The sequence below is a fragment of the Hypomesus nipponensis genome, chromosome 11 (assembly GCF_054491055.1).
Source record: "Hypomesus nipponensis isolate SF chromosome 11, ASM5449105v1, whole genome shotgun sequence".
NCBI lineage: Eukaryota > Metazoa > Chordata > Actinopteri > Osmeriformes > Osmeridae > Hypomesus > Hypomesus nipponensis.
The window spans coordinates 21,250,061-21,266,325 of NC_140371.1; the positions used below are offsets into that span (position 1 = coordinate 21,250,061).

Here is a 16,265-nt window from a genome sequence, read left to right on the forward strand (position 1 = left end):
ACCAAAGCTTTCTGAGTATCTGTTCAAACCTCGACTGCTTTAAACCCAAGACCTGCACTCCAAAGCACTCAGGACCAGCCTAGTCTCTCAGGAGATTGTTTTAACAATGACCAAGGGGAAAAATAAATATATATCATATATATATATATATATGAATTTATATATATATATATATAAAATAAAAAAGATGACACTACCTACTCCACAGACCGTGATGAAAAAAGTTGGAGCGTATAAATGTGGTCGAGAGAAAAGGCAGAATCATTAATAACAGTGACTTGTGAATGTCGTAGGAACAATAGCATTGTGTGGAGAAGAAGAGATGACAAATCCTCCTCTCTTTACTCCTCTATCTATTAATTACATTCACAACTTCATTCATTACTTTCTAGAGATTTCTCTTTTTCTTTTAATCAGTAACTATGGCAGCAGAATCTAATCCTGAGTGTTATTAGAGTATGCAGCTGGTGATGGTATAAAAGCTCGTGCAAATTCCATTCAGTAACATAAGGACATGGAACAGTGCTCCACAGCACTGTCCTTGGGCCAGTCTGTTACTGCAGACAGTGTACCGTTACAATGATCGACCTCTAGCATCTAACCTGACCCTAAATGACCACCATCGTGCAGAAAGGATATCACCTCATCGGTATCTCCCTCTTCCTCACATCCCTGACAGATTGATCTACTTCCCAGAGGTCAGTGTTGATTCTGATGTCACATTCATCCTGGTCTGTTACGCCCTCAGTGAATGATCCCAGAATGACATCACTGGGACTGGATCCTAGACAGGAGAAGAGTCGGAAAAGTGAACTATCGTAAAGTAGAAACGTAGTTGTGCTATTGACTGGGTTACCTGGGGTTACATCACTGCCTTTGTGCTGGGAACCTCTCTGTAGGATTCATCTGCCCTTGATCCCTGACTGAACGGAAACAAAAAAAACAAAAACAGAACAGTGAAGTTTACGGTCGTACCTTCAAGCTTAAGACTGTTAGGCCCAACCCTGCTAAACCCAGCCAGGAGAGACCTGACCCCCCACCGCCACACACACACACACACACCACACACCACATACACACACACCACACAGCCCAGCTATCCCTCCCCACGTCTCTTTGCATCCCCACCACCCCCTCCCTCCCCTGGTTGGCTGAGGAAGATGGCTTTACTGAGTCATCATGGGAAAGAGATCAAAGCTACTTTAAGGCTGACGTCCATAATGCAATACATGAACCCTCAAGCTGAGACTTCTCTCTCTCTCTCTCTCTCTCTGCTCTCTCTCCCTCTATCTCTCCCTCTCTCTCTCTCTCTCTCTCTCTCTGTCTCTCTGTCTCTCTGTCTCTCTTCCTCTCTCTCCCTCTCTTTCTCTCTCAGCTCGCTCTCCCTCTCTCTCTCTCTCCCTCGCTCTCTGCCTCTATCTCCCTCGCTCTCTTTCCTCTTTCTCTCTTCCTCTCTCTCTCTCTCCCTCTGTCCCTCTCTCTATTTTCCTCATTTCAATCCCTCATTTCTTTTTCATTTTGTTTTCTTCCAACCACAACACACGGTGTGAAACTCGAAGAAGGACCCCAAAATGTGTCAGTCATCCCAAGTTATCCCTGTTTGCATTTACAGTCAATTTCATAATGTAAGTGCTCATGTTACATGAACATAGCTTGGAATTCGGCCTTGGCCTGATTTGAAGGAACAAGGCCAGTGAGAGCTTCTGGAAAGCTCTGACAAACAGAGTATTGTAGTGAATGTGCTCTTCCAGAAATTACTACAAGCTACGTGCAACACTTTTGGACCTCCTGTTGTTATGGAGTACACAGAAAACGTTGTCATAAACAATGTCTATATTAATCATGTAATAATGATCCAAATCCAAATATTAAGAAGAATACAATTAAAAAGAAGAATATTGAGAAGAACCTGTGTTATAAAAAAAAAAAAAACTGAACTGTTGTAAGTCCAGTCCTGATGCAACCATACACTCATCGCTCTGAATCACAAATCATACTCTACATAGATGTGTTCTAAAACAAACAAACAACAACTACACACAAAAATAATCCACAATATTGTTTCCCCAAGTAATGGCTGTATTTATGGTCTTGCAATTGAACAAACAGTGTGAATCTCAAATGTGTACTGTAGCTCTGAGCTATGTTTGTTTTATATACATGGTTTAAACAACCAAAACAAAAACACAGAAAAAAAACCCTCCTTCCCTCCCTGTAGTACCTCTCTCTACGTTGTGGAAGTCATTGAACTGAGGTAAATATCGTTGCTGAAGAACTGAGTGGAATTAATTGAGCTTCAGGGTTGCTTCCGCCTGCACACCTGGAGTACAAGAAGGGAGAACATTTGAAATGAGAAAGACAGAGATGTAAAGATCTTTGAATAGAGACATACTGTAAATAGAATATTCTTGGCTCAAGAGGAGAGATGAGTGGGCCAAAGGACATTAAGTTCTCATCATTTCAAGACTGTGGTTCGACATCCTTGTCTTCCCTTTGTTTTCTGGTCAAAAGAGACACTTTGCACATGTGCTTTGTGTGTGTCTGAACGGTAAGATGTGTGGGTGAGTGTTGGACTACAAATCCTTTTAGGCTCTATAAAGAAGTGTTAGGAGGGGCCTTGGCTGCAGGCACAGAAACGTCTGCGACAGACCCTTCATTTCCCTGACGAGCTGTCACCATCTGCACTGCAAACACAAGACAGGTGACTTCTCTCAAGGTTATTTATGTAATTGTTTATTTATCTTCTTCAGTCCTGGATCCTCCCTCTTCTCAATTCCTTTTTCTCCACTCCCTTCATTCTTATCTGTCAGTATTTTTTTTTTTCCTGAGCTAGCCAATAGCAGCCTGGTGTCAGGAGGAACATGTATGACTCTGATGGTGAAGCCACAACAGAAAGCACCAGAACTGTTGATGGATTCAGATGGTTTTGTAGTTGTTGTACTTATTAGGTCTACCTTAACACTGAAAGGGGAAATGGTGTGTGTGAGAGTGTGTGTGTGTGTGTGTGTGTGTGTGTGCTTGGGGCTGTGTATGTGTGGTTGTGTGTGCTTTGGCGTGCCAGTGTGCTTCCTGCATGCCTGGCTTCACACTACGAAAAGTTTAGTGAGCCCCCACTTCATAAAACCATTCTACTCTGTACCACCTTACAGTCAAACACACGTATAATGCAGGAGTAATGTGATTTAGCTTGCTTTGGCAAAGTCTGGCGGGTATTTTACATGATTAGGAACCATGTGCTGTTGCATAGCGCACAGTTAGAGACACCTCTTTATAGCTGGTCAGACCTATTTGTCGGTCCTTAAGTCCTTCTTAGCATCTCTCCAACATATCTTAAGTACCCTGAGGCATCTCAGAACTCACTTCAGAAATTCTCACTTATGAAGCGTATCAAATGGAAGGGGGAATGTGTTTTCCCACTGGAGAGGTGAGCTGTTTTCCTCTCCTCAAATCCTTACAAGTTTACATCAGGTTCAACTAATAGACTTCTTTTAAGCACTCGTACCTTTGAGATGAATCATTATGTACTTCAGCGAATCAGCAATCCACAGATGTTGATGCTCACAGGCCCTGTTCGTCCAGACGGTTGCTAGGTTGTAAGGAGGGATAAGAAAGGGTAAAGAGAAGTGAAAAGGGGACAAATCTGTGTTTCAATTTAAACTGCTTGACCTCTGCGTTTACAACTTACTTACCTATAGGCATAATCCTGACACCACTCTCTGTGTGTGTGTGTGTGTGTGTGACAAGCAAATGCAAGCATTCAAGGAAGTTTGTGTGCTGAGCTGCTCTTTCCACGCTGGAGTTAGTGTCTCTGCGTCCAGAGCTCCACTCCCTGAGTTTCTATCCCCCCCTCTTTTAACCCTTCTCTCTTTCTCTCTCTTCTTCAACTTCCCTCTTTCGTTTGCTTGAACATGGCAGACCATCATCTAGCATACATGACTTGGTGTGCGATGGGGGCCTGGAATAATGCAAGCATCTGCTCTCGGCTTTTGTGTTCAAAAGATTCAATTAAAAAATAATTACCAAAAGATTAGTAGTAGTCCAATATGACTGTGCTGTTTGAATTGATGTTTCCTTTTCATCTAGTTTAATAATAGAATGCTTTCTTAATTAAAGAAAAAAAGGGGAGGCCGGGCTCAGTACACCCTGTCTGAAGACGAAGTTTGTTTGATGTGTTGATTTTTTTTTTCTTTCTTTCTTTCTTTTTTTGATCTGACAAATTAATTTTTCTACACCCGTTTCCCTTTTTTTCCACAAGAGATAAAGACAATTTAATTTAGATACCAATGGTGAGAACAAAACCTTTCCCCAGCTTTGGTCAACCAACGAGCTTTAGGACTAAAACCCTGAACAATTAATTGCCGCGGCGCCCCAATGTATGCAAGCACGGGACGAGGCACGAGGGAACGTGACTCCGCATACACGCGCAGGAATCACAGCTTAGGAGAATGCGGAAGACATTTTTCGTCTAAAATTACCTTCGCAGCGGTGGGTATTGGAACGGCACCGAGGGACAGCTTACAGGATCCTGAGAAGGCTAGGCTGACAGACACAGCAGGAAGACCCCTGCCCTCCTCATTATCTCTCCTCCTGTAATCTCTCCTACGTAGGGCCCCAGATATACACTATGGCGGTGAATGTGTCACGGGTTCAGTCTGTAGGTGAAGGGGACTGCTGTCACAGACTGGGGTCTGTTTTGGTGGGATGGAGGAAGAGGAGTAAAGGGAGGGAGGGAGAAAGAGAGTGAGAGAGAGACAGAGAGAGAGAGAGAGAGAGAGAGAGAGAGAGAGAGAGAGAGAGAGAGAGAGAGAGAGAGAGAGTGAAAGAGACAGAGAAGGAGACAGAGAGAGATGTCTCTCGGTGTCCCTGTGGCTTTGTTCCTGCCATGCTCTGTAGCGCAGGACTGATCTGCCCTCCCGGTTAGAAGCATCACACACACACATCCTTGACCTCCCCCTCCTTCCAGCCCACACTAGCTACTGTCAGCCTCGCTGCTCCCTGTCAGCTACTGACCACTTCATCTGATACCTCTAGAGAGACCTCCAGAGAGAGACCAGCCGACAGAGAGAAACCTCCAGACAGAGACCTCTAGACAGAGACCTCCAGAGGGAGACCTCCAGACAGAGACCTCCAGACAGAGACCTCCAGACAGAGACTTCCAGAGAGAGACCTCCAGAGAGAGACCTCCAGAGGGAGACCTCCAGAGGGAGACCTCCAGAGAGAGACCTCCAGAGGGAGACCTCCAGAGGGAGACCTCCAGAGGGAGACCTCCAGAGAGAGACCTCCAGAGGGAGACCTCCAGACAGAGACCTCCAGACAGAGACCTCCAGAAAGAGACCTCCAGACAGAGACCTCCAGACAGAGACCTCCAGAGGGAGACCTCCAGACAGAGACCTCCAGACAGAGACTTCCAGACAGAGACTTCCAGAGAGACACCTCCAGAGAGAGACCTCCAGAGGGAGACCTCCAGAGGGAGACCTCCAGAGAGAGACCTCCAGACAGAGACCTTCAGAAAGAGACCTCCAGAAAGAGACCTCCAGAAAGAGACCTCCAGAGAGAGACCTCCAGACAGAGACCTCCAAAGGGAGACCTCCAGACAGAGACCTCCAGACAGAGACCTCCAGAGAGAGACCTCCAGAAAGAGACCTCCAGAAAGAGACCTCCAGAGAGAGACCTCCAGAGGGAGACCAGCCAACAGAGCCCACTGACCATGGGCTGATCTCTTTCAACCCAGAACAAAACACTCACAGCACATAGAAATGAGACTGTTCCAGGTCTGGCTGTGTGCCTGCCTTTCTGCCTGTCTGCCTGTTTGTCTATCTGTCTGTCTGTCTGTCTGTCTGTCTGTCTGTCTGCCTGACTTTTGGTCCTTTATACTTACATTTCTTGTCACACTATACTGATAAGATACATTTGTTCATTTATGCCTCATGATTCCAGTTGTTTTGTTCCAGTACAGCATCACAAATGAATTGCGTCACCCAGTGAGTCTGTGAGCAGTGTCAGGAGGAGGTAGAGAAGGATCTCCACAGCCGAAGACACACTTACAATTGGTTTATTTATTTTTCTGCAAGAGCGGAAGGGCAGAGGTATGTTTGTTCTTCCAAGCCATGAAGTGGCAATGAAAAAGAGAGAGGACTAAATCTCGCTGTGAGAGACTAGGGGAGGATTATAATTCACTGTTTGTTGGAAACGCAGCAGAATGCTGTCATTGTTTGCCTCGTAGTTTATGCAGCCCGTTATTGGCAGGGCCACAGTCTTAACTACTCATTGATTCTTATTTAGGAGTGTGGGGCCTGAACTGAGAGGGTCGTAAAAGTGGATTTAAGACAGAGGTCCTTTGAGCTAATTCCCTCTCTTCCCCTCTCTCTCTCTCCCTCTCTCTCTCTCCCTCTCTCTCTCTCTCTCTCTCTCTCTCTCTCTCCCTCTCTCTCTCTCCCTCTCTCTCTCTCTCTCTCTCTTCTCTCTCTCTCTCCCCTCTCTTCCTTTCTTTTTCTCTCTACCTCCACCTTGCCTTCTCTAGCTTGCTCTAAGAATGTGTGTTGCTGGTTCCAGGAAGGAACACGTCTCTCTCTCTCTCTCTCTCAAACCTCACAGATAAAATAAATATGTGTTTGCCTTTAAGCATGTCTCCCTGACACTCCCCATGCTGGCTTTCAATGGATATTTTATACCAGATTGATAGTAATGAGCATTACTTATGAGATATGTCCAGTTCATGTCACAGACACCACATTCCTCCAGCACCATAATAGTTTGGTAAATTATACAAAAACAAAGAGACTTCCTATCGGACAGGAAGTAAACAGAGTGTTTAGACTGCATTCAAAGAGAAGTAGCACTAGAGAAGCAGCATTTTGACATTGTGAGGATCAAGAAAAAGCAAGAACAATACAATGTAAGAATCACCTTAGTTCACACTTCCAAAAGTGATGACAAATTAAGGTAGCGAAACTATGTGACTATGGTGTGTCTTGCATGTCGTGTATTTGGTTTACACATGTAGGGATGATTTTCTGTCCATGTCATTATGATCAATATGAATCTGATTTGCGACGATCAACATCGATGTCTACGTGACTGACTCCAGATGACGCAGAGAAGTGTGACTGACTGGAACGTTCATCTCACTAATGATGCAAGTCTTCATTTCTGATCCCGGATGTCATAATACTGCACTGCTTATACAGACACACAGACGGACAGACAGACAGACAGACAAACACAATAAAACACATTTTCTCAGATTATTTTTCAAGTATAGGATGAATATATACCTTTGATATCTTGTCAGTAGTAAACATTGAAGGGGAAGTTAACTAGGTGGAATCCCTATGCAAAAAAAAGACAAAGTGAAAAAGTATCTGACTGAATGCAATGTACTCGGTTGCTAACTCTCTCTCTCTGTCTCTCTCTCGCCTTGTACTAACAGCCTTTGTGTGCCCCTGACTGGCTGCATATTCACGGCAGACTGTTGGCAGAGGAGGGAAAAGAGAAAAGATATTAATTAAGCCGGGATTCAGCATTGACTCTGCCTTGTACATAAGACAAAAGGTTAAGTAAATGCCAGGGCGCCAGTGTCACTTCAAACAATGAGTATTAGCTTTGGAATCATTAATGTCTGCAGAGAAAACACAGTCCAATTGGACTCCTGATTGCTAGCCAGTGAGGGGGCCAGGGCTATTTCATTTCAATCTGTGGTTAAATTAGCCGGATACGGCAGGTTGAAAACACACAATTACCAGCGTCAGACAGGGCATGAGGGACCAGGACCCAAGTAGCAAGTGTTATATTGTGACAGTGGATGGAAGATAAACTTTCTTTGTTTTTTTATGAACTGCCAGCATATCAGATAGTTGTCTACAGAGACACACCTTCATCCAGGCCATTTTTAGATCATGACAAAATAAGATGTTGATATCACTGACTAAAAGAGAAGACAGAATATTTGGTCTATTTCTGAATAGTATTTTTGTATGCGGAAGCATAGTAATGTAAACGATCTCTTTGGCTGTCGTAACTTAAATTAGAGGTCCTTTTTAGTCAAGAGTCAAAATAAGTGGTTTAATTTGTCATTTCAATCATATGCTGGTTGTACACAATAAGGTGGAACAGTAAAGCAGAATGAAAGGTCTCTTCAAGTCTCCCCTCCCTCCAATTCACACACCCGACTCTACACACAATCACACGTGTATCATAAAATCTAGCCCAAAGTGAAGAATTAGGAGTTAAATCTATGTAAATATGAATAAATATGGTAAATAAATAAACAAGTGAAACTGAGAGAATAATACGTGAGTCTTTATATTGAGAGGAATGATTGCAGGAGTGTTCGAGCACCACTGAGGTACCCTGATTGGAACATATGGCATTTTAATTCTTGTTTGTCTCATCTGGATAACTCCAGCCATGAGAATCTCCACCATCATCAGGGAAATATCGGCAGAACTGCTACTTAACAACAAAGGGCTTCAATTTCCACTCTAATGGGCATTTTATTCAACACTTTTTTTCGGTGGATTTATTAAACCGAGACCTGCACATTTTTTCTTATTGGCTACTCCGTCGCTTAGTTGTCTTTCCCAATTCCCTTATTTTCCGTTGATTTCCCTCTTAGAGACACCGATGAAGTGGACTCCCTATGAAAATATGTTCGAACAAACAAACACACACAGTAACACACATTGCTCGCGCGCATCTGACACCCAGTGCACGAGAAGCTCCGAGTTTTAGTCTGCGCGTTTTTTTAATCGAGTGACGACTTTGGTGCTGGTTGACAGCTAGCGACGAGCGACTAATAAGTCCAATGCTGCTGCTTTCCTGCTGCGCTGAATGGTCTCTATAGACACACACACGCACACACACACACACACACACACAGGTCCAACACGACACACACGCACATACACACTAACAAAAACACACATACAGGCCAGCCTTACATCACCACACACCAGAATAATCATCTCTCCGTCTCACACTCCGTTGGCCATCTCCACTGCGCCACACTGCCATCATGGGCCAATTAACTGGCCATACTTCTGCCTGACAGTCTGCACTGACGGGACGGACAGCACTGAAGTAGTAGCTACGCTGCTCAGCTACACTAGCGGGAGACACCTCAGCATGTTACAGTCATACAAAATTAGCATAGCTATGGAGGCTTCATTGAGGCTTTTGTCGCCGTAATAATACGATTTTGGGGCGCTAAGTGCTTCTATTGTGTTTCTTAAAGCTCTTTGCTATTAGGGGGATGGCTGTTCATTTGAAACGTATTTGTCCTGTTTTTTGGCTTCTCGGTTCCTGAAGACTTCTGTCTAAACCCTGTCATGAGACCGTGTTATAAGCTAACCCGTCGGTCAAGACGTAGCCTAAATGCATTTTCGTATGGATCCAAATTGTAAAAAAAAATATATATACATCCATTAACATTCTTAGACCTAATCGCATTTTCGTAATTTGATATTTCATACATTGGAGGACATGTTGATATATTCATGCCGGTATGAATAAAACTGTGACAGAAATCCAATACACCACCAAAACATTTCTGAGGGAAACCGACATATCTACTTGTTATTCTGCAAGACCTCTCATCATATCTCTGTGGCAATTACACCATTTGTGTGATTCTCCGCAAGCATTGTCTGCCTCTAGTGGGCTGCGATCTCTGGTTTTGCATGGTGATATTTGTAGGTTAAATACTGTGTTTAGTGTAATGGAAGCAGAGCATTGGAAGACTCTCAGGGGGTTATGGGTAAAGGGCTAGAGGGCATTTTTTCCCACTTTTGAAATACGGGGGGAACGTGATAAAATGGAATACTGGAAAACAAACAACACCTCCGCGGTAAACGTAGACTGTTGTAGAAATCAAACAAGTCTCTGACGGACGCTGCATGGGCATGCGTGATCAGGACCGGGTATTTTACTAAAACAAGCGGGGTCTTGAACCCTAATCCTCCGTCAGATAAAAACCCTGTCACCCAGCTGCCACGATCAGACCCAGCCGGCCTGGTCAGGCCAGGGAGAGGGGTCCCATGACAATCCCTCCTCCATCACCCCCAGGACAAATATCTAGACAGCAATATTTTCAGCTTGAGCGCTCCTGGCATGACTGTGAGAGAGAGCAGAAAGAGAGAAATGCAAATGGAAAAAAAGGAGAAAATTGAGACGGAGAGAGAGGAGAGTGAGAGAGAGAAAGGGGGGAGAGAGAGGAGTGAGAGCAGGAGAAAAAGAGAGTAGAAGAGGGAGAAATAGAGATAAAGAGAAAGAGAGGAGAAAGAGAGAAAAAGAGAGAAAATGAGAGAGAAAGAAAGCGAGGCTATAGTGTTCTCTGAGTGATTATTCTAATTTACTACCTGATGTAAATCTAAATGAAGTGACATCAGAGGCCGATGGACAGACACAACACAATCACCCGGAGGCCTCCTATTGGTGGGTTCCCCTCTCTCTCTCTCACGTCCAGTAATTTGAGACATCTGAGTGGGTAACCTTAGCAACACCACACGCAGTGGGGACCGCCAGAGGTATTATTTTGGTTTGTATTGCTTTTTGGGGGGATTGAGAAGGGAGGGAAACAGGAAAGAGAGAGAGAGAGAGAGAGAGAGAGAGAGAGAGAGAGAGAGAGAGAGAGAGAGAGAGAGAGAGAGAGAGAGAGAAGAGAGAGAGAGAGAGAGAGAGAGGGGTTAGAGTGGCCATCTCCACTGTGTGGCGAACAGAATTCCAGCTCATTGGTGTCAGCATGTGATAGGACAGGATCACCATCATCTGAAAGCTACGCGTGTAAACAGACAGTCAGGGCATGGGGCCAGACATGTTTGTGAAGATTCAAGGTAACGTTTCATGTTGTTTTATCATCAAAGTTTGTCTTCTAATTGTGCCCCTAAAAGAAGTGTACATTTTATGTGGCTGAGCTGATTTATTACCTTCGACTTAGATTGACTTTATAACAGTATTTGTTGATTATATTTACTTATTTATTCATATGTACTGTACATGTCCAAATCGTCCGTCATCCAACTTAGTCATCGGATGCTGTAGATTACCCTAACCCTACCCTTAGCTTCTGACCAGGGGCTAGGTGGAAGCTCATTCTTCTAGCTTTCTTGTGTGTGTGTGTGAGAGAGAGAGAGAGAGAGAGAGAGAGAGAGAGAGAGAGAGAGAAAGAGAGAGAGTGTTGAAATGTGTGTGAGTGGCGAGGTGCGGGCCCCAGTTGACCCAGAGAGCCAGGAGCTACGCTCAGGGTTAAGTGGTCATCCATCACGCGCCCGCATCAGATAACTTACCTTCATTAGGGTCAAAAGAAGATGGCCTTCTAACCTTTCTGTCAACAAACGCACCCTCCAGCCTGCCCAGGCTTTGACCACGAAGGAGCTGGGAAAGACCCAGCCAAGGTGAACCGTTTCTCTGTGAAAACCCCCACAAAGCACTCCCACTCAAACAACACACCCTCGCCCCGGAACCCACACATGCCTGACTCCACAGACGACGGGCCTTCAAGGTTCTGTGTGGGTTAAGATCAACCAAGTGTCAAATGAACGTGCATCATATCCGATCCTAATGAATGATTACAGCATGTTGTTCTCAACCGTGTTTGACCTTCTCAATCTCCCAGCCGTTCCCAACGCACAAAACCCAGTGATTTCCTGTATCTCGCGACCCTGCCCCTCCACGTCCTCCAAGTCTCTGCCTTAATCCCCTGTAGGACTCTTGTCTCATCAAGAGCCTCAGAGACAGAACTCGGATAAAGACATTCATAAACTGCTTCAGGCAAAGGAAGCAAAAATTGATTGAACTTTGATGAGAATTATTTTGAGGGTGCATTAACCCCCCCACACACATGCCCCCCCCCCCCCTCCAACCCTGCAGTTGTAGAGTGGGTAATGTAGGTGAGTGTGTCACTTCTGTATCAGTTCTCGATGTCAAATGAGGTGAATGAGCAGCATGCCTGGATCTCTGCGTTACCGTTGGTCACATTATCAGAGAAGAAAACCGCCTTTAAGCTTCACGTTTGAATTTTGAGGCTTGAGCATTTCGAGTTTCATTTCAAAATTAGTTTTCCGCAAGGCTCACTGTACGCGCCAGTGAAACTCAGGATCCATTAGATTGCAGACAGTGGTGATTAAAAACAAGTACTTCTGTGGAATAACAACAGGCCCCAATTAATTAGAATGTGGTGGTGGATTGTTGACAAGATGACAGCGTACAGATCATTCCATCAGGCAGGTTGGCATGGTTGAGTGCTGTTAAGGGGAGGGGTGCAGATGCCATCTGGCCGTGGTGTCTCGTACCCAACCATGCTTGTCCTGCAGTGTCAGATCAGAACCGCCAGATCACAGGTTTGTTTCTCTCTCCCCATCTCCCCCTCTCTCTCTCTATCTCTCTCTCTCTCCCTCTCTCACACGCACAGATAAACACACAGTCCATCTACACTAACTAATTGCATTTTGTTTGTCAATCAAACTTTGTTGTTTATCATCATCTCATCATTATAGTTTCTACATACTGATGCGTATTTAGAAATTAAAACAAGGAACTGACAAAGGACCTACAGACATTTTCATAAATCAGGGATGATCCGTGACTCTTATTGTGAAATGGTGTGCTGGAAGCCATCTCACCAAATCCTTTATGGCTTCTGATTGGAGTATGTTGCATTTTATTATAAAAAATGTAGTTCCCTTCTCAGGGATACTAGGCTACACCATTTGACACAAACTTTTGTCCTAAAAATGACTTTCCAAAACCCAGTTTAAAATGTTGTGAATTCTGTTTATACTTTTTAAAAGAGCAGTACAACACAGTTTAGTGTGACGCACTGGATGCTGATTAAAGCCTCAAAAACCTTATATCTAAAACGATAATGGAGCTTTTTATCCAGTGTCATGTGAAACCTTCCACTTAGTGCTGGGATTACCTTCTGCATCTGAATAAGAGTCTAGATGTGTGTAAATATATGGTTATTTTCAACCTCCCTTGTAGAGATGATTGACCGGTTTAATGCTCGGTCTATCATCGTGTCAGAAAGCGTGCGTGATGCGTGCTGCGTGCTGCGTCTTGATCATGGTGAAGGTGCTGAGTAGCCTACATAGAGAACTGCCGTCTTAATAGACTCCTTCATCAGAATTAAGTACAGGCCTGGATTTAATTATTCCGTCCCTTCCACCGTTGCTCGTTTCCATCTTTCCTCCCTGCCTTCCTCACGCGTATCCTACCTAACTCCGACGATACCAATTAAGAAGGGCTTAGATCCCCCTGAATATCTGTAAACATTCCGCACGTCACAAAATTAGCGAAGACCGGGGAGAAATCAATTTTGGCTTCTTCAAAAGCGCCACTTGAAGCAAACGGCTTGAGAGACAGGAGATTCTAATCGCTAAAGGTCGCCGCGTGAGGCATCCTCTCAGCTCGCGAGGCACAGAAGCACCGGGCTTAATTATCACCATAGGACATACATTACCAGACGGAACGCAAATGCCATCAAAATGAGAATGGCCCTGAATCACTATTATCACTAGCTCTAATTGATCTTATCGTAATCATATTATCTCAGTCCAATAAGGTGCTGTAATAACTGACATTAACGTCCTTTACACTTCATAAATATCCCTGGACTGGGAGTCGAGTCCTTAGTAAAGACAGCAGTGTAAACTGCAGGTGTTTCCTGGTCTATGTGAATAACATGGTATTTGATTAGTTATAAAGTACAGCAGTGCAGCCACTATTTAACGTGTGTTTGATGTTTAACGTGTTTGTCAATGAACTGTATAATGTCCATAAAAGTCCTCCATTCAAATTGTGTGTCCAGTTTCTCGATCAGATACCGGATGTTAATACTGGTGTTGCGGTTGAGAGTTAAGAAGTGACAGGACGCAAGCACATACTGGACACCTTTTAAATATATATCTCTATAGGGAATTATTAATACAATTACGCTTGCAGGCCATCTTGAGTGAAGACGTGTTCATGTTTAAATCGAATATACATGATTGTCTTTGTTCCATGTATGTCATATCCTTTGAGGATTTCCGAGACCAAACTAACAAGCTTAGAAGAAATAATAATAATAATAATAATAAAACAATAAAAACGCTGTTCAAGGGTTTCATTCAATTTTACTTCCTTTGTTTTTTTTTCTATATGAGATCAAAGGAAGGATCTGAACCATTTGTACGAACTACTAAGCTAAGAAACAAAAGAAATATAATGAATGGCACAACAAACAAACAAACAAACTAACATATAAAAAGAAACTACACAAAACAGAAGTATAACAATCCACCAAGGACCCTTTCTGTCTTATGTTTCTATTCTCTCTGAAAGATCGAGATCATTTCTCTTGTGTTGTCCAAGAGGGTGGGCCAGTTTCTGTAGACCTCCATAGGGGTATAAGAAAAAAATATAATTAGTTAGAAAAGTTGAACGCCGGGGATACTTATGAACTTGTACTTTAACATATTTTATTCACAGCAAACTCGCTGTACAGTACACAAACGTGTGTTCAAACTAACACTTTGAACAAAAGAATTGTTGGCAATATGAAAGGAACAATTGCATTTCCTCTTTTTGTGTGTAGTATTGTGCTGGTATTCAAAAAGCTCCTCTCCACCTTTGCTATCTGTGGTGAAGAAGCATCAGAAACACACAGAATCCAGCCCTTTTCAGAGCCGTGGTCAGGAGAGCAGAGAGAGAGAAGCCAAAGAGAAGAATAAAAATAGAGAGAGAGCAACGTCAAGAGAGAGAGAGAGAGAAATCAATGACGAGACTGTCTTTCTTTGCCATGCAGTTGGAGGGGTGTTTTAGTGAAAGGGAGGAGAGGGAGTGTTGAAGTCGAGGACATCTCAGGTCAATAAGGAATCAATAGGAGTGGGTGAAACTACACGCTAAGGATAAAACACTGTGGAGTAGGCCTTGGCCTGGAGTACTGTTCCACAGACACTGGTGCTACAGAGAGAGGGGAGTCCAGGGTTAGTTGTTGAACGTTTTACATCCAAACCTTACAGCACCTGATTGTTATAAACTGTTTCCTTAACCTAGCAACAGGGGTGTGTTGAGTGTTATTCTGTTTTTTTGTAGCATAGCTTAGAAATGCAAATCGCTCTCGTAGGTTGTGATTCGACGTGTAAGGTTGTGACTTTCAGCGAAGATTCAGCAACTGTGTTTGTGTGTGCTTCCTGTTTAGGGATGTGCAAAGTTTTATGTTTGTCCAGACCCAAAGTCAAATCTCAGGTATTGAATCTGAGGCCATAATTTTTTTAAAGAACTTAGAGTAAATAACTAGAAGCATGTTCTTAATTGATTGTATGCCTGAAGAAATACAGATTAAAGAAGACAAGGAAAAAATGGGCAAGTCTTATGTATTATATTTAACAAATTTCATCAACAAACCGAACATTAAGAACGGTGCGATGAACATGATTCAATGTTCTTCCTATATTTTTCGAAAATAACGACACATTGACAAAATCAACGATTTAATTGAGTAAGTAGTATTTCCAGAGCCTTTGCAAAAGTGGAAAAGAAAACCAATTAAGCAAATAAGTATATCAATTAAGTGTCGTAATTGAGATTTTTGAGATATTAAACACATTTCCCAGGGGTCATTGGAGTAATGAGTTCTTCACAAAGGTATTAAAGGTAGAGTCATGTCAAACCCCATTGTGAGCTAACACACACACGCACACACACACACACACAATCCAATTCAGACAACAGAAGATGTGCTATAGAATATTGTGCGAATGAGTGTAACAAATGCATCTTTTAAAATATAAAAATATTTACGATGATAATTATTTGATTTGTTAGATTTTTCTGAAGGAACATGAAGAAAAGTAGGTTTCTGTAAAACAGGAAATCTCACAGCACGGCGTTGTGAAGTGCTCTGGCTGACTACGAATCAACTGAGAACCATCGGGACGTGAAAATATTGCTTTAATTGTACCACTAAAGCACTTTGAGATTTAGCTAAATATAAAGTGCATTACAAATACAATTATTGTTATCATATTATTATGTAACAATCCCATATTAGAGAAACAAAGGGAAACAAACATGAATCCCTACAACACCTGCTCACCTGAACCCGGTTTCTCTCTCTTTCCTTCTCTCTCTCTCTAACTCTCTCTCTCTCTCTCTCTCTCTCTCCCTCTGTCTCCCTCTCTCTCTCTCTCTCTCTCTCTCTCTCTCTCTCTCTCTCTCTCTCTCTCTCTCTCTCTCTCTCCCTCTGTCTCCCCCCCCCCCTCTCTCTCTCTCTCTCTCTCTCTCTC

General features: G+C 43.3%; 1 protein-coding gene across 1 annotated transcript; it reads left to right on the plus strand.

Moving 5' to 3' along the window:
- The first annotated feature begins 3,403 nt into the window (after positions 1–3,403).
- On the plus strand, positions 3,404–14,824 carry LOC146268622 (uncharacterized). Its single transcript, XM_084709473.1, is given in 7 exon segments — positions 3,404–3,424; positions 4,659–4,889; positions 10,234–10,323; positions 10,594–10,681; positions 11,122–11,162; positions 11,344–11,390; positions 14,626–14,824. Coding segments are annotated over 7 exon segments (717 nt in total).
- Positions 14,825–16,265: the final 1,441 nt, after the last annotated feature.